Raw genomic sequence first — 22,379 nt, forward strand, 5'->3', positions numbered from 1 at the left:
CTAAACTCTAACTCTAAATCTGTAAAATGATATGGCTTTCTCAATAAGAACTTACAATTAGTGCCAGATTTTTTTAGTTTAGTCACCTTAATTTATGGACCAGATCCAGTGGTACCACATGGACACATGTCCTGTTCAGTAGTGTCTGTGTTTAAACTAAATAACTGATCTCCATGTTTAATACATGCATGAATAGGTCTGAGTAAGTACTTTCACATGACATGTTACAGTTTACAGAAATAAAATTTTAAAATAGTTAAATTACTTCTGTGTGACACGGGGACTCAAAATGAATGTCTTTTTTTTTTTTTTTTTTTTTCACTTTACACAAATGTCCAAAACATGCTGTTCACATCATAAATGGATCCTAAATGAAACACAGGGCTTTAGCTCAGATGTTAAACTACAGTTGTGGTCAATATTGGATCAAAATGTTGAAATGATTAGTTTTGATGAACACAAATCTGTGGTGACACGGGGACAGGTGGGAACTGGGACAGGGGGACAGCAGTTTGGACCTTTGTTCAGTATCACAATAAAAGACTGGAACGTAAACACTACAAATATGATCATAAGCTTTTATTGAATAGACAAATTACAACTGAAGTGATTTATACAGATAATAGCAGAACATATTTGACTAATAATTGGATTGGACAGAACCTTTGAGTATTCATGTACTTGTGAAGAATTAGTTCAACAGATTCACAGACTGAAAATATCACTGATACAAGAACAAATATTATTATTAAAGTTAATAGTGCATTTACATATGAGTCTGAACAAATATTACTATTAAATAGTGCATTTACATAATTTGATACTGAAATTTTTAAACTGTTCCGTAAAATAAAGGTCTTAAGCTAAAAAAAATGAGCCTATTTGAGAAATAATAGGTGAAACTTTAATTTTTGACACTGATGTTCACTTTCACTTGATCTGGTCCTTATTCAATAGGTAAGCTTGACCTTTCACCTTTGACTACCAAACTCTAATCAGTTCATCCTAGAGTCCAAGTAGATCTGGGCGATCTCATGATTGATTGTGATTAATTTGTCATATGACCTTATTTTCAGAAGGATCTTACTGATTGTGTCATAATAAGTGACAGTGTTTTCCAGCTCCGCTAACATTATAACTGTATTTAACAGAGATTTGCATAAAGGTGTGGCACTGAACTGTGGGTTTACAGTGTTACGGTTCCTTGAACAGTGTGCTAGACAACAGAGTTCATCTCAATCTATACATAACTGTATTTTAGTGTCTGTCTGCACAAACTATTTGGGTTTACGATGCATTAACCTGCAAAGTTTGTGTAATATGTCATATGATTTTTATGCCAGATCACCTAACCCTAAGTCCAAGTAAACGTTTGTTCCAAATAAACATTCTGTTTATCTGTCCTTGTGATATTATATTGGAAACATACCAGCCGACCAAAAGATGGACAAACCTGAAAATAAAAAAATTAAAACAAATAAATAAGTGTTAATTATGTCTGGGTCAAAACACGCATTTGAAATCTCTCTGAGGGGACATTTTAGAGACAATTTGACAGATTATTGTTGCTAAATGAGCCACATTTTTACTTTTAAAAACAAGGAGCTACTTTATATTGAAATAAATGTTGGAATGGCAATCAATTAACGTTCCCTCTCTGTCTTGAATGTCTTGAACTATGGTGGACTCCACCAGCACCATTTTAAACTTGTAGAACTCTATTCTGAGTTCGATTTATTAAACTTATTAGACATATAATTACCACTGTTGACATTTGACAGAGGTGCTGTGAAATATCAGATGACAGCAGGTGTGTTATTTAGGTAGGAACTGAACTGAACTGGGCAAAAGTCATTATCACAGCAATGACTCTTACACATTTTGCCAAGGGAATGACAGTGGTAAAAGGAAATGGTCTTCATTTTCTGAAGAGTGCAGTGAAATCTTTGTAAAAATACCAAACAAACCCATTGTAGGTCTCCGGAGTCCACTTTGGAATCTAACTTCTTAATTTACAGCAGTGCTAAACAGTGTTGCACTACCTGCAGGCAGAAGTTTAATAGGGACTTTCTCTTGTCTGCGGGGCCTCCACCCCGCCCCCACCCCCCCACGGCCTGATCCTGATCACTTCCATATGAGCTGGATTCACGCTGCTTACTCTGCACTATTCTGCAACTGATGGCTGATTAATGACACTGAGAGGGAAGCAATGGGAGATACAAGAGGCAGAAACAGACACATGAGGAGCAGCGAGTTTGTGGAAGGTGAGGGAAGAGGCCGAGTTACGTTCTAGTGAGGATGCAGATGTGGGCGTCGCTCTCTAGAGCTCGTCCATCCTGAAACTCCTTCCTTCCGTCTGAGACCAGCTGTGCCGCTCCCTTCAGGTCATCCCTCAGTCCCAGTCTCCTCATTTTCTTCCTGTCTGGTCCACTTTCACGGCCTGGACTCCCCTCGGACTCCACACCCAAGCTTAGGGGGAAAAAAAAAAAAGCCTTTTCTCTTAACATTTGGTGTGGTTCTGCTCTCATGTTTGGTTTCAGCTTCAGTGGATTTATCATCCTCCCCTCCTGCTTGGAAAGAGCTGACTCTGGCCTTTCAGAGTACAGCCGGCAGTTTATTGTCAGATGGTTTAAAGCCAAAAAGGGCAAACTGCAGAATGTGAGTCAATTTAGTGAAAAGAGACGTAGACAAACACAGAAAGAAGAAATACCACTGCAATGAGGTAGTGCACTAATGAATCTATTCTAATCACAGCCAAAAGCCAGAGTAATGTGTGTGAGGAGGAGGGCATTACACTTTTCTTCAGATCGTCTGTCTCGTAGGAAACACAGGAAATGGAAGAAGTGAAATTTAGCTTTAATAGAAAACAGCTGATAGGGCTCAATGTTTACTGTTTCATTGATTCCATAGGAACCCGTGCCAGAAAATAAACCTGAGAGTTACAGGAAATTAACCTCAAAACATGGCAATTAATAATGAAGGCTGTAAAAGATATTTGCCAGATTTTATATGCCAGCAAAGTACCGTAAAACAAGCACTTTTATGAGATTGTTTTAATTGTACAAATCAATACTAGAGCTTGTTATAGTGTATGGTGTTGGTTGTTTTATTCTGTTCTGTGAATTAGAATCATAGATTAGGAAAAGGCTGGACATGAACACACCTCTGCCTGTGCTCTGCAGTCTGTGATGAACACAGTACTTTATATAGCAAAGAACATTTTCAAGTCCAACAGTGGTGGCTTTTCTGTCTGCTTTATTATCAAGCATTATTATCAAGTTATTTTCCCCAAATAGTCAATAGAGAATATGCACATACGTCACTTCCCCCCCCGCCCCTCTAAGTCAGACTGAGTGTCTTAAACCAACCTGCTCAACATGACGGAGTATAGCAGTAAACACAGCCAGACTGGGGAAATGTGAAATATGAAATTAAATGAAGGACAGTTGGACTGGACACGGATCCATACGAGCTACCAAAGAACAAGTGGTCCATGAACACTGACATGTGGACACAAATGGAGGATCCTGACCTGATCCAGGGGGGAGGGGATCAGCGCTATTTGGACCTGAAACAAATATACATGGTTTCATCAGGACTGACAACCAAGGTCCAAAACTAGGGCCCAGAACCAGCTGATCCAAAGGTCATTTCCAGTAGACCGTGGACTGACCCCAGTGAATATATGCATGATCTACTGGGACTGAGGAGATTTACTGAGTCTAGTTCAGATCCAGTACTTTATCCAACACAGATACTACTGCTGTGGACCAGCAGGGAACGACTTTATTCTTGTAATTTGCGATATTTTTCCCACCTGTTTTTAAATTATGACATTATTCTGGTAATATTATGGCTTTATTGTTGGAATATGACGACTTTAATCTCATAAACCAATGACATTTTTGTTATGAGGTTTTTTTTTTTATAACTATGACTTTATTCTCGTAACGTGATTCTTTTTATATTTGACTTTATTATCATAAAATTATGGGTTTTATATTGATATGTTGTCTTTATTCTCATAGTGACCAGTGTTTTTATTTTCTTTTATGGCCCTAATACTCCGTCGTAGCTTTATTCTCCAGTTCCCCATATTTGTAAAACCAGGTTCGCCTCAGTTTCAGTTAGTTTACTAATCATGTAGGAGCACAAGGTTCACAATCACAAAATGAAGACAAAAACCAGGAAAGATCTGATCATGAAACCAAGAACTTTACTAAGAAGGAACGTTAGCTAAAACAATATGTCATTTAAGGTATGATTTTACCCAAAAATACAGCAGAAATGAATGTTAGCTGACACCAAACAGGATCCACAAATCTAGGGTTGGTTTCCTGGATTTGTGGATCCATCTCCTTCTCTTTTCTTTGTCTTTCGGTGTCTGTAAAACGATAGCTCCCACTGCTCACAATCAATCACACAACAGCTCTTTCCCATTTTTTATTAAATACTGTTCTTCAGTTTAGACAGTATTGAAGCCAACGCTGTCACTCATCTCCCTCTTTCTATGTTTTTTTTTTTTTGTTTTTTTGTCTATTTCGAACATGCAACAAAAGTAATCTTACTTAGTCCTTAGAAATAAAACAGACAGTAAGAAATCACAGAGAAAAAAACAAAACAAAATATGACTTCATTCGCACATTTGAAAAGGAGTGCGAGGAAGTATAACTTATTTAATTCCCCCCTTCTCTACACAACAGTCTATCCTTTAGCATCCTATCAGCATAACATATGAAACATCAAGTCCCTTAGATCTCTTATGAGTAATTAACCTCACTTATCATCCTCACATACACATATATACACACCCATATTACATACCAGAAAAGTACATAAATAAATAAGTACATACATACAAAAATCCTTGAAGGCAACACTAATGAATACACAGTAAAGTAAACAATAAGACAAAGTAAACACCAACAGCAATCAAACAAAACATAAACACAAAAAACAAGGAACAAACAAAATAAGACAAGACAGAATATTAATGTAACATAAGTATTGGGACCCTCTACCTTTGTACTGTTCATTATTATGTTATATAGATATAGACAGACTTTATTTCGAACATAAGTGGGCAAAAGAAATTCCAGATTTAAAAGGACACCAATATGTGGAAATAAATCCACCAAAAAGAAAACAAATATCACACAAATGTGTAACTATTTCATTGTGGCTCTTTAACAATACTTTATGTCTGAAAAGGAGAAGGAAGAAGCTGAGCTTATATGGTCCGACCCCAATTTTACATGACTTGGCAAATCGGGTAATGTATACAGTCCATTATAAAGAATAGAACAGTCACTAAATTACAAAAAAAGAGAGCGAATTATGACATACCATCAATAAATATTCCTGTTGTACTCACGTTCATTGTTACTATCTCTGGAAACTAAGGTTTTTATTCATCTTTTTAAATGTTGTGATGTTTTCTCTCTGATATTTAGACGTAAATGTTTTTTTGTCTGTAAAAGTTCACCAGGTCAGCGTAGGGTTACATTTAACTGTATTTGATCTGATGTAGTTCAGCCTGTGTTTTAGCCACATGTTCAACAGAGATAAGAAAAGACCTTCCTTTTCAAATGAAGTCATACATGCAGGCATACATTTTGGACTGTCCTAAACCTGAAATGTGTCCTTGTTAAAAGGTTAGCCTAAAGATTTGCATTGCACTCCAGTGTTACTTTAAGCCTTTTTCCACTAAGGCAGTTTGAGGACCTGTTTGGAGCCAGTTTCTCATCTCAAACAGGTTTTCAACACATGCTAAAACTAAAACTAGCTCTAGAGTAACACTGACACTGTGCAGATACCAAACCAAGAACCATTTTAAGGCTGCATTATCTTGACCAAGAAGACTAACCAAAACATTATGAGAACCAGAACCAATGTAGCATCTAGTCTGTTTTGTGTTGGTGGTGCTTTGTGAAGGGTCGACGTAGCTAGGGATGTAACGATTACCGGTATAACGATAAACCGCGGGAAAATTGTAGACGGTTAGTATTACCATTTAAATACTATTTATCATGATAACCGTGTTTGATTACTGCACTTTTAGGGGAGAAAACGCCTATGTAAAGATCTGCTTTTATGTCAAATATGAGTATAGTTTTAATTTATTACAATTTAGATTTTATATACCCAATATTTGGAACATATATTCGCTTTTAAAGTCTTTGAAAAGGTTCATTAGCATCTTTGTGTTATTTATGCAATAAATTATATACATTTTTCAAATCGCATTTTATATACATTTTTTTTGTTTTCTGGCCTTTTGTGTTAATGTAGTAGGTTAAAGTGAAAAAATAATTGGTAGATGATATGGATGAAGTTGTGCTGAAAAAAAAAAAGATCCCAAACATGGGTATAGTAAACATTTGTTTATGTAGTTTATAAAGGCAAAATCAAAAGTACTGAAAAACAGCCAAAATAGGCTCAGACCCCTAATGGTTAATATTTGAATGTTTCTGTCAACAGAAGGTATATTGTGCCTATTATTTTATTTTATTTTGCTTTTTTTTTTTTTTAAATACAACTTGGTTACATTATTTCAGTGTGTGTATAAGTACTTTTTGAACATTTTGAGCACAATTTCAATAATACTGCGATAATAATGATAACCGTGATATGAAATTTTCATATCGTTACATCCCTAGATGTAGCCCACCATTGCTAGTGTGCTTAAAGTTGGTGCTCGTGTTGCTCAGAGAACTGAGATGTGCACAATAATATGAAGATGTGTGAACCAACCATGAACAGCAACTAGCATCAACATAGTACTAGTTTTTAGGCCTAAAAGATGAAAACTGGCCTATTTTAGAATCATCTCATCGGTCAAATGTATTTCATGCTAGTTTACGAAAAAGTTTCCTGCAGCTCTCAGCGAAGTGTACATAATTGAAATAGGGAAAAGGCAGCACTGATTTACAAATCGCAGTAATTAAATCAGATCAGTAAGAGCCAAAGTGGTGAAGCAGCGAGGTCTAAAATGAAAATGAAACCCTCCACTACTCAGAGGAGATGTGGTCCACTGAATACACGGTGCTATTAGTGACACACATCATATCCACAGCACTTCCTCACACACACTTGAACAAAAATGGACCCATCATTCATCGCCTGGCTTTGTCAGGTTGCTTTTGGCTCACACACTGAATGAGATCTCCGTTACCCCTTTTTGGCTTGTTTCTATTTTAAGCATCAGTTTGCTGGTTATGTAACTTTGGCCTATCAGCACTGAAATTAGTCACTATTTCCACCAGTATTAGTGATGTAGCAGAGATGTGTCGGGGATGTCGACTCTCCCATTTTGTAGCATTAAGAACAGGTAGTCAAACTTGTGCAGTCGTACCTGATTATCAGACTAATACATTCAGTGTTCTAGAGTTGTGTGAGAGCAGTTAATGAACGTCTTTTTGCGGTGCTTTCACAGATGACACTGGCCTGGCCTGTGGTGGACCATCAGAACCACTGGCTCCCTTTAGGCTCCTACATACATGGTGTTTATCTCCTCTCCCTTGTAGAGCTCTCTGTACACCCACACCCTGCTCCCCCAGCCTTTCCTCACACCCCCAGATACTGGCAGGATGTGACATCACAGCGGTGAAGCCCCTGGAGCGGTGCTGTTCCTCTTTGAAGTCAGAAGCATTTTTTTTTTTAACTCTGGGTCTCATTAACATTAATGAAGGGGCTGAAAATATTCTCATCTCATATCCCATTCTCCATTCCTATTCTTGTCAGATGTGCAGATGTTTCCTCTGGTCGTGTGTGTGTGTCCTTCGCTTCTATTAGAAACCTTTCACACAATCTGACACTGAGCTAGAAGAAGAGAAATCTGAACAGCAGAGGTCTGGGATGAAGCTTAAACGGATGCAGGGATGAAATATTGAGGTTTCACAGTGTTATTTTCTCCTGTTTTTGCAACTAACCAAGATCAATACAGCTTGATATAAAACTCTGTGCATAAGCAACCAGTCAAACCTACCTGAATGTACTCCTCTTAACATTGGCCAGTATATTACCAGTCTGTATTTACATTAAATATCTGAATCTACTGTTGTCTAGAGCTGGTACAGAGTCAAATATACCCCATCTACCATGGGGATCTGTTGGCTGAACATTGTTGTCAGATATAAGAGGTTATTTCACAGATGGCATTGGCTGATATTTATTTGTTGTAATAACCCTTAGATGCACAAGTGTCTGGACCCGACACCCTTCCATAAGTGGGTCAAAAATAACCTGTGTTAAAATCAATGTGTTTTTATGCCATTTTGTCATTTTGCCATGTTAGCAATAATCATTTGTATTATATTTTGGTCCACAAAAGAATGATTTCCTGTGTGAAATATTTTTACAAACATTTTTAACAATTTTAAAATGTTTTTTAAACGTTTACAAAATTTGAAAGGCAAAGTATATGTAGTATGTGATATATTGCGTATAACGGCAATAGAACAATGTCAACTTAATGTAGAATGAATCAAAGGTTCAGATGAAATTCCAATTAAAATGAATGTGGGTCATTTTTGACTCATCTATGGAAGCTTGGGGTAGGAATACAAAAACTACAACTTCATAAAATCTAGAATCGTCAAGTTAGAAATTTAAATGGCATGGTGTCAAAAACATGTCTTTTGAAGAATTCCTGGGATATGAAATGATAACTTTTCATTACAAAGATATTGCAAGAAAACAACCTCACCTGGTTATTTTTGACCCACTTCTGCATCTAAGGGTTAGATTAATAATAATAATGGATTGGATTTATGTAGCGCCTTTCTAGACACCCAAAGTGCTTTACATTATTGACCCATTATTCATTCGCTGTCACATTCTCCCTCTGGTGGTGGTAAACTACATCTGTAGCCACAGCTGCCCTGGGGCAGACTGACAGAAGCGTGGCTGCCATTTTGCGCCTACGGCCCCTCCGACCACCACCGAACATTCATACACCAGTGTGGGTGGCACTGGAGGCAAGGAGGGTGAAGTGTCTTGCTCAAGGACACAATGGACTGACTAGGACAGAGCGGGATTCGAACCACCAACCCTTCAGTTATTGGACGACCCGCTCTACCAACTGAGCCATTAAAGCCGAATTAAAGTAAATAAAAAAACAATGAATAGCTAATATAATCTAAAGTTCCATTTATGCTGTGTGTTAAAGACGCTGTCTGTCCTCTGCATTCATTACGTCCGTATTTCTGTCCATCCTCTGAAAGTTTACGGATGCAAACCCCAACAGAGAATACGGAGCAGTACCACTGGGAACCACAGGAGGCAGTGTTGACATTTGAAGAGAATTATTTCCAGAAATGGCAGATTTTTATACAGAGCAACTGTGTGACTTAGTACCAACATATTTATGACAACTCCCCTTCTCAATATCAACATTAGTATCCACATTAGTAGTAGTATTAGTAAAACCTCCACTGTCATCGCCGTGTTTATTATTGACTTTCTTCTTCCTCTGGTGGCGCCCTCTGGTGGATTGATTTACACATGCTTATTAAAATGCACTGGATGCATCTGAGTATGAAGGCAGTGACGCTTGACGCTGTTTGAAATGGATGTACCTATTTACGTTAGTGATGTCCTGATTGGCTTTTTTTTTTTTTTGCTTCCAATCCGTTTTTTTATAGGATTAGTTTTGCAGATACCGATCCGATATGGACTTTTTACAGTGAAATTTTGATTTAAATTTGGAGTCATTATTTACAGGTTATTATGCTATTATTTTACTGGGGATCACAGTTGGGCTGAATGTGGAACCTGAACTAAAACAACTATGACACCTTTGACTCTTTATAACTTTAGTATAATTTTTGCGCTTTATAAATTCGTACTGTGGGACAAATTAGAAGCCTATATTTTCCACTGCTGTAGTGTGTCTATGGACAGGTCTGTCCTGGTATTATATGGGGGTGGGTTCGGTGCCGTGCATTAGTGATGTGAAGCAGGTTACTCATGGGTTGGGGCGGATCAAAAGAATGTCAGGTTATTTGCGGGGCAGGTTGGGTCAGGTCAAATAATTCCACAAAAGCCCCGTGGGTTGAAAAAACCCAGAGTCGTGCATCATAACCAGACCTCAGAATGAGTACAAGCGCAGAGTGAAAGTGAAACTTGTAGATGCTTTACTAGTTCCTCTAAGCCTCCCACTGTTGTGCAGCTTTTCCCTACCTTCAGAAACATTATTTTGAGGGGACAGGATGTTTGTTCCCCCCCTTTCCCGAACTGGGCCCGGATCGGCCCGATCTCGTGACTAAATCTGATCCGATCTTCTAAAAAAATGCCAGATCATCAGGCGATACCAATCTGTAAATCAGATTAGCGCATCCCTCATTTACGTACATAAAGCAATGAATGGGCCTTAACCTCCTAAGACCCAGGAAATGTCATCAAAGTACAAGCTTTTTTGTTTTTTATTAAATAAGTGCCTATATTGGAAGCATCATGATGCAACTGTTTTTTTCAGATGCAGTTTTTATGGAATGTCCTTTGTAGTGGACAGTTTTCTTTTCTTTTCTTTTCTTTTCTTTTCTTTTCTTTTCTTTTCTTTTCTTTTCTTTTCTTTTCTTTTCGTTTCTTTTGTATAAAGTTGTGAAACTCTTGTCCACAAATGTGGACAGTGGGTCTTAGGAGGTTAATATGACTGATGTTAAACCAAGACAGCGTTGAACAGGCCTGTGTGACTCAAAAGAGGAGTCACATAATCTATTACTACCATTCCAGTTTTTTGCAGACTACTCAAAACATTAGTAACTAGAAAAGCACTTGGAGAGTGCAGACCTCTGCCAAGCCAGATCAGTGCCCCTCCCCGATCACCACCAAAATTTAATCATTTGTTCCTTGTGTCAGTATCAACATTTCCTGAAATTTTCATCCAAATCCATCCATAACTTTTTGAGTTATCTTGCACATGGACAGACAGACAGACCAATGCCGGCAAAAACATAAGCTCCTTGGCGGAGGTAAAAATGCCAGGTGATGTAACTTTAACAAACCTAAATGCCTCCGTCAGTGCATGACCAAAGCACCATCGTCTGCAGGAAATGTACAGCAGTAGAACGACAGGGAGGGGGAGAGCAGATAATGTGTGCAGTGGAAGGGTTAACAAGAAGATGAGGAGGGTCAACAGGACTAGATTACAGCAGTCAAGCACTTAACAAGCACAGTCAACATTTTTGTGTCTGTCATCATACAAATAAAGTAGCTGCAAAGACAAAGGGTCATGGCACTAAACCAGAATATCTCTGTGAGGAATGTTAATGACGCCGCCATTAATGTAAATGAACCATAATTGTGCTGTTTCTTCCCTCTGTTATGCACTGGCTGCCTGGTTGAAAGGGGGTGGGGGTGGGGGGCTTAAATGTCAAAGTACTTCTGCAGTAGTGATTGGACCAATGAGGAAACAGCAGCTGTGTCATGTCGGCTTACGTTTGTGATGTGTTTTGAAGGAACTTGTGTTGCTTTGTGTGTGTGTTTTTTTTTTTTTTCGTAATGGCCACATTTTCCTGCTCTCACCACACTTCTTCCTCTGGCTTTAAACTTCCAGAGTTAATAAAGAAGTGGAGCGCTATTGGGCCTTGAGCTGAACCACCCAGACACGCCACATGCATGCAATCCACAGTACATTCACCGGACAAATATGTACAGTGGAGAAATGTGCACGCGTGGACTGCACATAAAACACCACTGGGGAGTTTTTGTGGTTTTCTCTTCCATGAACATCGGATTGTTCCACATTACAAGAACACAGTGTGACATCTCATCTAACCAAAGCATTTGACCACAATCAACAAAACATGCAGCAGGCAATCATGTTTGAACAGTCAAATGCCCTGTTCGATTGGCTGTTTGGAATCACAGAGCTGTTGATCTGCAGGGATGGAACAGTACACACTGAATCCTCAACTCTATGGATGTTTGTGGTTTGTGTTCCTTCTCAAACTGCAGGATCTCACATACAGTTATTGACCCCCTTTACATCCACAATAATACTCTGATCATTATCTGATTTTTGGAGTTATCAGATAATTAAAGTGATCACACTGCCAAAATCTAAATCTTACCAAGTGTATTTTTCTCATTTCTAGTCCAGATATCTCATCACACATACAATACGACATAATCACATAATGAGTAACTTTTCAGTGAGATATAAGAACTTATTTTCAGACAACAGATCTGGAAAATCTTTTTTCAAGAAATCTTACCAAGATCATTTCACTTGTTCCATTGGCAGGTTTTTTTGCTTAATTCAAGATTATTTTTTTTGGCCTAATTCAAGCCAAAAAAAAAATCTGCCAGTGGAACAAGTGAAAATTATCTTGGTAAGACTTCTTGAAATCAGAGTTTCCAGATCTATTGTCTAAAAATAAGTTCTTATATCTCACTGAAAAGTTGCTCTTGAGGTGACTGTCTTATTACCTCCGCCAGGAGGTATTGTGATCACATTGCTTTGTGTGTTTACGTGTGTGTTTGCGTCTTTGTTTGTTTGTTAGCAAGATAACTCAAAAAGTTATGGAGGGATTTGGATGAAATTTTCAGGAAATGTTGATACTGGCACAAGGAAGAAGTGATTAAATTTTGGTGGTGATCGGGGGGGGGGGGCAGATATGTCTTGGCAGAGGTCTGCGCTCTCCGAGTGCTTTACTTATTTTAAGTGTGATGAGATATTTTGACTAGAAATTAGAAAAAATACACTTGGTAAGACTTTGATTTTTGCAGTGCATGTCAACAGTATAATCTGATCTGTTTTATCAAATAACAGCAGCAATCTGATGATGAGAAATCAGATTAACACACCTGAATTTGACGAGAGGAACAGGACTGACATGACATAGAAGATGCAACAAGATGAAAATAACTCGGAAGATTGAACAAAATAAAAATATCAATAAAGATGGGAATGGCCCAAAAACACAGTGTTAGAAGACAAAAATGACAGAAATAACACAAGACAAAATGATGTAAACAAGTTGCAGAAAACAGAAGAAAGGTTTATTTTCTGTTTCCTTAGTTCTATAGTACCAAGAGCCTTTTGGTCAAAATGGGGCACAATCATCTTACTTGTGTTGAAACCATGTCAGAAGCATAACATGTATAAATGAGATGCTCATTAAGTGAACCGAACATAATGTATTAAACTCCACTTAAACATCCCACACCTTCTTCAACTCAGTGGTTTCTCACAGCTCGATGTGACACCACTCGACAGATTGACTTGGTACCAAAATGTCACAGTGTCTTAATCGGCAAAACACCAGAGATTTATGTAAGTTGCAGATATGTGTAAAAAAAAAACAACCAAAAACCAGCATAAATCTGCACTATGCATTTATCTGTGAGTGTAGGTGGATTTATCCTCTGCTCAACTCCTGCTTGTAAACACCATATGGACCTTAGTCCATTTGGCTGCTTCAATAAAAATGTGAGGTCTGTAGCCAACCATGAATGAATTATCCACCTCCACTGGTTTTTCCTCTTCATTGTGGTTTAGAAATATTGGTCAGATGGAGTTTATGGATGAAGATGAGGATGCTTAATACAAAGATTTGTGATTTAAAGGAGTGATATTTGTCTTTTTTAAATGAAATTCTTCCTTTTCCCACATTTCCCTGTGGTCTCCATAAACTGTAAATGCTCTGCTTGGCTCTGAATTCTTCATTCATTCAACTCCACAGGTCCATCTTCAACCCTATTTCTGAGTAATGACACCATAAAGGTGGTTTGGAGCGCTGGCCCTTTAAATGCACATGAGCCACTTCAGGCCCCGCCCCCTCCAGGTTTTCGGGTGTGCTGCTCTGTCCTGTTCAACCAACAACTGAACATTTTAGGTAATGGGCTCCAAGTTTGGACATATTTTCAGTCTGGACTACAACCGCTGATGACGACAAACTATTATGGAGAAATACTGGAGAAATGTTGGTCTGAAGTCTGGACCTGATATGTGCAAATGTGGAGACGGAACTAGTTAGAGACGTAACAAACTAAGAAGGAATTCAAACAGGTTGTAGAAATGCACTGGATTTTTGCCCAAATGAATATAAAGCTAGTTTTGCTGCAGCTGGAGGGTTCAAATTCAAACTGCATGAACTATTAGGGTCCAAATACACAAAGAAATGAACCACAGACTAATACAAGTGGGTTTAGACAAATATGAGCCCGTTAATAAAAATTAGAGTGGACCTTAATGGCAGAGCTTGGGCTGCTGTTGTCATAATGGAATGAATGTAAGTGTGTGACAGCTGGAGGTGTGAGGAGGCGTGTATGGAGGTACTTATTATATGTGTGTCTTCAAGCCAACAACCTACAAATGTTCCAAACAGTAGTCACTTTTCCATTGGACATATGCACAAAACTTTACAGATATTTACTAAATGTCAAAAAAACAGAAGTGCATAATGTCTGTTTTTCCATTAAATCACAAATGTGAGGGCTTCACAATATTGGAAAAAACTGACATTGTGATTTTTTTTAACCCTGTGATATATATTGTGATATGGAAAACTACTCAAAGATATAATAGCTGTGTGGCGCTGACATAAATGGTCAAATTAATTAGTTGTGTTTCCTCTTGTTGTGGCGACAGGTTTGAGACACTATCGACACAGAACACGCATTTCAGTTTCATCCTTCTTGCAGCTGAAATAATTCCAGACAACTGATGTTGCTTTTCTTTTTGGCAGCTAGTCTTCATTTATGGTGATTTTCTTTTGTTCGTTGCTCATTTTTCAATGTTGTTACCAGCGACTCACTCCAAACTGATTAAGAACGATTGTGACTGGTGGATCGCTGCTCCCAGTGTGTGTCACATACCCTTGAAATTTGATGAGAACACACTGAGTTCATTTACCTCCTACATTGCAGGACCTGTGATGTGACTTTTGCACACACTCAAACAATATATTGTGCAGCTCTAATTTGTTTATTTATTATTGTGAGATGTCAGTAGAAGTCATTCCTTAAACATGAACATAAATATCTGCTGTTTTGAATCTTAAATGCTCGTTACCCCTTTATCTTGTACTAAATTAAAAAATAATTGGGTTTCCTTGTGTGTCCACACATACCACGCCATGTTTTTTTTTAAACTCTTCTTCTTTGTTTGTTGTAACATCCATCAACATCCTTTTTTTTTTTTTTTTTTTTTGATGTTCACATGACTCTAGCTGTGCAAAAAGTTCTTTCCATTGCAGTTTAGCATGATATACCAATTTCACTATGCCCGAAAAACCACCCCTTGCAACTGCAAAAACTTTTCATCGAAAAATGAGTTATAGCGAAACTATTGTTTTTCCATTAGGCAAAATTTTATGTGCAAGTTATGTTCGAGCAATTTGAGGGTCAATGGAAAAGCAACTATAGAGACACGTGTTAACTAGACTCATTCAAATATGAACCTGTTTACATGACCAGACAAATCTGATACCTGAGAATAATCACATAATTGGAATAATCAGATGTGAAGCATTTACATGCACTTAATTTTTTTTTCTTTACATAACTTGCTTTTTTAAAATTTTGTATTGTTTAGATTGGGTTTTTGTGTCATTTCGATCTTGTTGCGTCTTTGATATCATTTTCATTTTGTTGAATCTTTGAGTTATTTTCATCTTGCTGAATCTTTTATGTCATTTCTGTCTGGTTTCATCATTTTTATCTTGACGCCTCTTTTATGTCATATCAGTTCTCTTACTCTTGTCTCTGAGTTTTCAAGGTCAACATTTATAAACTCCTGTAAAGAACTCCCTTCGTACGTTTTAACCTGGGGGAAAAAACTCACATATCACGTTATTTCTAGATATTTTCCGGCAACAATAACAACCCAATTAAAAGGATCTCAGTAACCCATTTTGGGAAATACAGCTATAGATAATAATACACATGAAAAAGTGACCTTTTTTTAAATAGCGTTTAATTCAATTTCTACCACTAATGCATCAGTTCCAGAGCACTGGTTCCAGAGATATTGAGCCCATTTACATGACCATAAAAATCTGATAACTGTTAGTAATCTGATAATTGTAATAATCAGATCTGACACGTTTACATGCACTTAAGAAATGCAATATCAGATTTCTTTTGGACTTCGTACGTACATTGTGATGGTAGACTTAAACTTCCTGTTATTGTTTTCCATTCATATTTGACTACATAACTTCTGTTTACTGCAAATCCGTCCATAACTTTTTGAGTTATCTTGCACACAGACAGACAAACCAACGGCGGCAAAAACATAACCTCCTTGGCAGAGGTAAAAAGTATGAAGCTGAAAGTATACAGTTTACATGGTCAGTAATAATAATCTGATAACTCCAGAAATCAGATAATGATCAGAGTATTAGTGTGGATGTAAACGGGCTCATTGTGGAGTGAAGTCTTATTGTACAGTCCAAGGTGTGTGTCTCAGTTGAAGTGGATGTGTCCGCCCCTCTGGCTCCTCTTGCACTTTTTTCTGCTCTGTTTCCTCTTTTTCATATCACGTCCCAGTGCAATTTTAGCCTGTCATTTTCCCCATGTTTACACTTTTCCGCCTCTGCGACACCATGTAGAAACCCCTCTACTCAAGTGCTCACTTTACTCCTGTTTCCTCCTCTGTCACTCTGTGTCACGACTGGATTTGAGTATTTTAGAAACCATGAATGTGCCAATGGGCGCAAATTGTCTGGATGTAAGCCCCCTGCGGACTGAGGAATACAGAATCTCAGAAACTGTAGCTGTTGTCAGACATCTCTTAGTTTTTATCTACCTCAGTCAGGATGTTTTCAGGGTTTTTTTCTGTATCCATCTCTGTCCAAGTCCTGTGAACTGAACATCACCTTGATGGAATTTCTTGTAATTAGGTCCAGTATTTAATAATTGCACAGCAGAACAACTACAACTTGTAAGTAGGAATACAAATAAAAATGCAATAAAAAGAAATTATTACATAAAGTTTCTGTAAAGCATAGACTAGTTTATTTTTTTTTTTTAGCTACAAATTAATTAAATGAATGGATTGGAAATTCTATGTAGTTGTTTTTGGTTTTTTTTTTCAAAGCTTTAGATTTTTATCCATAAAATTCAGTTGAACTAATGAGCAAATAATTACAAAAATAGAAAGTATTTGAAGCCCTGGAATGCACTTTTAATTAGCACTTTACTGCTGTGCACTTGAGAAAATAATTTTAGTTATTTATGGGTGACTTTTTAAGGGAGGGGGGGTATTTTTTATTCTTTTTTTTTTTTTTTTAAATCAGTATTTTAGTATTTTTATCAGTATTTTATAGTAAACTTTAGTAAACTTCCTAAATGCTGCTGACAAGTGGGTCCTGAGTACAGTGTTTCATTTCTGTGTATTTTATATGCTGAAATAACAAATAAATTTGAATTTGAATCTGAATCTGAATGAGTGTAAGGCCCAATCCCAATTCACCCCTGCGCCCTCCTTCTTACCCCTCCCCCTTGGCCCTTGTACTTGGCATTACCCCTTGAAACGGAGTTGCGAGTTAGGGGTTGAAACATTCTCCTATGAAATGGTCCAACCCTTCCAGACCTGTTACATCATCAGCAGTCATCAATGTCGCTATAAACAGATGTGAAAACTTTGTTTCTGAAAGTATTCCCCATGCCGTCAGCAGCTGTAACTGTCTCTATTCCACGGGCTTTGGTCATCTTTTTTCAGCTATCAACTATAAACCCCAGAAATGCGATCTATAACACATTGAAATGGCATTAAACGGATGATCAAATGATTAAGTTATTTACGAAGAAAGTACATACATTTGTGTTTCTTTCATCACTGCTGCACTTTTTTGTTGTGTTTACCTCCATCTTGCCAATGATTCGAACAGAATTATGGGAAATTTCAACTCTACCCCTTCACACGAACGCAAAAAACAGAGGTGGTGGGGTAAGGGGGAGGGGCCAAGGGGTGAATTGGGATTGGGTCTAAAGCTCCCTTAACCATACACCTGTTCAAGTGTTTGCAAATCTGCTCAAAATGCTATTTATCATTCTGTAAGACAATGGTCCAGAAAATATGAATGGAATCTGAGGCTTTAAGAACTTCAAGATTATTTAAGATATTTTCAGAAATTCATCGACTGTGTCCTTGGCCTTAAACTTTAACCTTTCACCTTCAAAGATTCGGTGACACTTGATAACTTTCTTTGTTTTTTTCTGGCTTTAGTCTTTGTCCTGGAACTGCTTAAATGTAATAATCTGTAGTTACTGTCATTTTGAGTTCACACACAAAAATATAATCACTATTCATACAAGGTTGTGGTTGTTACACAGCTAATAAAGAGACAAACCCCCAGTAAAAACATCCCCTGTTCATCCTATTTAACATCAAACAATACATCTTCCCCAAACAGTCGACGCCTCTAAACATGTAAATACATGGTAATAAATTGAGATAGATTATTCCGCTTTCATTTGTGTCTGGACATAAAACGTATTTACTAGGATTTATTTTGCAGATTTGTGTTAAATGTTCACTTGGACCATGGATGTCAAACTCATTTTAGTTCAGGTTCCACATTCAGCCCAATTTGATCTCAAGGGGGCCAGACGACTAAAATAAAAGTATAATAACTGATAAATAATGACAACCTCAGATTTTTCTCTCTGTTTTAGTGCAAAAAAAGTAAAATTATAATATGAACGTTTGCAGAATGTGAATAACCTGAAAAAGAACTCAGAAGTTTCTTAAAAATAAGTGTAATTTTAACAATATTCTGTCTAAGTTTATCATTTACACATGTGCTTTAGAACGTACAGATCGCAGTTTACCTACAAAATATGTAGTAACAGGCGTCTGGATCTGAAAAATATAGCCTAGCTTTTAACTATATTATTAATACAACTTGTTCAGACTCAGTGACTCTGTTTACTTCTGATGTCCTCTGTCTAAGTTTTTCGATTTGCAAATTCCTCCCATGGACTCGATTGAAGAATGAACTGATTTGAATTTTCCAGACAAAGGTCAAGGTCACTGTAACCTCAGAAGATTCACACTCAGACAAAATGTCACATGTAATGGGATGAAATGATAGGATGATATTTTCTATTAGAATGTTCATCTTTCCCATGACATGACCTTATTCTGTCTGTTACTCAGCTCCATATTCCTGTAAAACCTAAAAAGTCTATAAATGCACACGGTATATTTCTCACTGGTCAATATATTGACTTTCATTTCCAACTTCCACCATAAAATGCACTTAATACCTTTTTATTAAATTCCCTCTGAGTCTTTATTATACATCTTTTCTGAGTAAACTGCTGTTTAAGGGACTGGAGGCACTAGTTCTAGTTGTTGGTTTTTCTGTTTACCCCTCCATAAGATCCTGGATATTATGCTGCCTTCAGGTGTTATTGGGAAGATCATTCTTTCCACTTGTGAATTTGAAATTACAAGTGTGTTGTGTTCAAGTGCTTTAGTTGTCGAAGCGAAATGAAAAATGGCTGAAATGGAATTTATGGTGATCCGCTACTTGAGTAAAAGAGTTTTGGACGTGTTAATTCATCTGACACAGCATGTTTTTTGGTAATTTTTTTTTTTTTTTTTTGCAAAATGAGTATGATATAAATGTGTAAAAATAATCAGCTAAAAGACAGAACATTAATAAAAGCATTCTTTATCATTTGTGATGAATCCTTCACAGCTCAAAATTTTTCCCAGTTCTCCAGTGGAAACATGAAGGGGGCCGGTCATGTGCAATTTTCCAATTCATAACTAGTATTTACCTTAATTCCTAGAACATGTGAAGGCAGCGTAATGTGTTCTAAGGGCAATGAGCTGAAGTGCTGGTCCATTCATGCATGAAAGGCTGCCACTAGGACATTGTGATTATCAGGTGTAATGTTTATGTTCAACCAACACTGATTTAGCTTCTTAAGAGCTGGTTTTGACACTTGACACTAAAAAGAAAAGGTACGAAAACAGAAAATAAATGACTTTCATCAGGAACTGATTGTGTTGTGTATGAGTACAGAACAGTGCAGAAGTGAAATCAATTAGGATTCCTGTTGTCTGTTTTTAATGTTGGGGTCAGACTCTTATTATAGCTGCTTCTGCCTCACTTCATGCATCTTGTGTCATCTCATGGCGCTTCCAGTGACATCACAACTAAGAATATTTCAACCAAAAAAAAGGAAAATCGCTACAACACTGAAAACAACAGTAAAAAGCAATAAATGACAAGGAAAACTGTAAAAAAAAAAAAAAAAAAAAGAAGCCAAAACGGCAAGTATAGTGAATCCATCTCACTGCTCTATGTTTTGTCCCCCATTCCACTGGCAGTGGGGGGGTGCACTGGGCATGCTCAGATGTCTATGGAAAGAACAAGGTCTATTCTATCAGCCCGTTTTGAAATTTTTCCTATTGAGGAAACGGTTGAAATTTTACGAATATTTAAAATAAATCATACATTTAGAACACTCACCACAGACATGTCAGGGGTTAAAGGGTTAAAGACAGCTCCCATGCAGCATTTAAAAGCACCAAAATAACCAGTGTTTGTTGGTTGCCTTCAGATTATAGTGTTTTACAGAAGCTAAATGCCACTCTTTCCTTCCGTCTTCTCTCTGCAGTGAACAGAGCATCTGCCAGGCACGAGCCGCTGTCATGGTGTATGATGACGCCAACAAGAAGTGGGTCCCTGCCGGTGGTTCCACAGGCTTCAGCAGAGTCCACATCTACCACCACACGGGCAATAACGCCTTCCGTGTAGTGGGACGCAAGATCCAAGACCATCAGGTAAGTGGACGACATAAGGGTGTTAAAAAGGGGTGTTGGAAAATATCGATTCCACAATATATCGCGATATTTAATTTCACAACACTGTTTTGATATTAAAAAGTACTGTATCAATATTTTTAGATATGTATTCAAATGTAGATATGGCAGAGGTTCATTTTTGTTTTTTTGTTTTTCTTTATTGTTTATATCTTATTTCTTATTATTTAAAACTGTTTTATTAAATATTGGTTATTTGAAGCATCCTAAAAACACTTTTTACTGTCTGAGAGGCAGATGGTAGTTCCTCTGTTGGGACAAAAATAGTGGTATGATGTTAGTTCTGAACTAATAGAATATGAACAATTGAGCAGGATCTTAAACTGTAATGTCTGTAAAACATAATTTAAGTTTTAACACAGGAACATTTTGTGATATAGCATTAGATCCTGTAGCCAGCAAATAAAAATGTGTTTAGTATTTGTGCATATTTCTGGTGTAATTCAATTCTTCCAGGAAATAATCATTTTAAAAAAGAAACAAATTTTTTTTAACAGTATCATGATTTATCATGATATACCGTATCGTGATCCTAGTATTGTGATTTGTATCGTATCGTCAGATTCTTGCCAATACACAGCCCTAGTGTAAAACATGCTGCCTGTCATTCGCATGTCCAGCCTAAAGACCAACACTCTCTGCATTTACATCAACTCTAATACACTCAGTATGTCATAAGTTAGGGTTTTTAATATTATTTATTTAATAAATATTTAATATTTTAATATGTAATATGTTTTTAATATTCCTAACCAGCCCTTTTCCTGAATGCAGCATTTTGGGGATATGTCATATACTATGTACGCACTTATTAGACAAGTGAGTGTTCTGACCTTGTTGTTCTGTCTCTTCTTATTTTCCAACATTGAGTTACATAAATTCAACAGTTATTCCATTCAGTCCTTCTCAGATGATATATGTTCTTGTAATTCTGGATAGTGTGCAAGGTTATTATCATTAACGAAAACTAACGAAATGACGAAAACTAGAATTGAAAAAACATTTTCATTAACTGAAATAAATAAAAACTATCATTAAAAGAAAAAATTCTAACTAACTGAAGCTGTATTGTGTGCTTGTAAAACTAACAAAAATGTATAAAGATGATACATTAAATTCTCTTTGTTTTCATCTTTGTTGTTCAATGTTGGATTTATATGAAATCCATGTATTTTACTCAAGCAATTTTAGCACCATACGGCACTAAACGGTTTGTCACTTCTGGTCTCTGTTGGTTTAGAGTCGTCTTCTCGTCCCCACTCTACCTGAGCCTTTATGGGATTTCTTTAAATACCACACTGAAGAAAATAAAAGATGTGAAAAAACTATAATTAATACTACAACTAAACTAAAACTAAGCATTCAGGATAAAACGAAAACTAATAAAAACTAGCAAATCTGCTCTAAAAACTAATTAAAACTAACTGAATTAGAGAACAGAAAGTCAAGATTAAATAAAACTAAATTATAATGAAAAATCTAAAACTATTATAACCTTGATAGTGTGGCCTAAAATGGTTAATTCTCATTTTAACCCTTTGAAGACAGTTGTGTCACCGGTGCCACATTTTTGCATCCACTCATTCAA

At 37.0% G+C, this 22,379-nt stretch overlaps 1 protein-coding gene across 1 annotated transcript in view; it reads left to right on the forward strand.

Annotated features, from left to right (window-relative positions):
- Positions 1-22,379, forward strand: part of enah (ENAH actin regulator) — a 175,063-nt gene that overhangs the window by 17,781 nt on the left and 134,903 nt on the right. The window contains exon 2 of the mRNA XM_030128560.1: positions 20,587-20,752. Within this exon, the coding sequence (XP_029984420.1) occupies positions 20,587-20,752 (166 nt within the window). The remainder of the gene's footprint in view (positions 1-20,586; positions 20,753-22,379) is intronic.

The sequence above is a fragment of the Sphaeramia orbicularis genome, chromosome 24, assembly GCF_902148855.1.
Source record: "Sphaeramia orbicularis chromosome 24, fSphaOr1.1, whole genome shotgun sequence".
Taxonomy (NCBI): Eukaryota; Metazoa; Chordata; class Actinopteri; order Kurtiformes; family Apogonidae; genus Sphaeramia; species Sphaeramia orbicularis.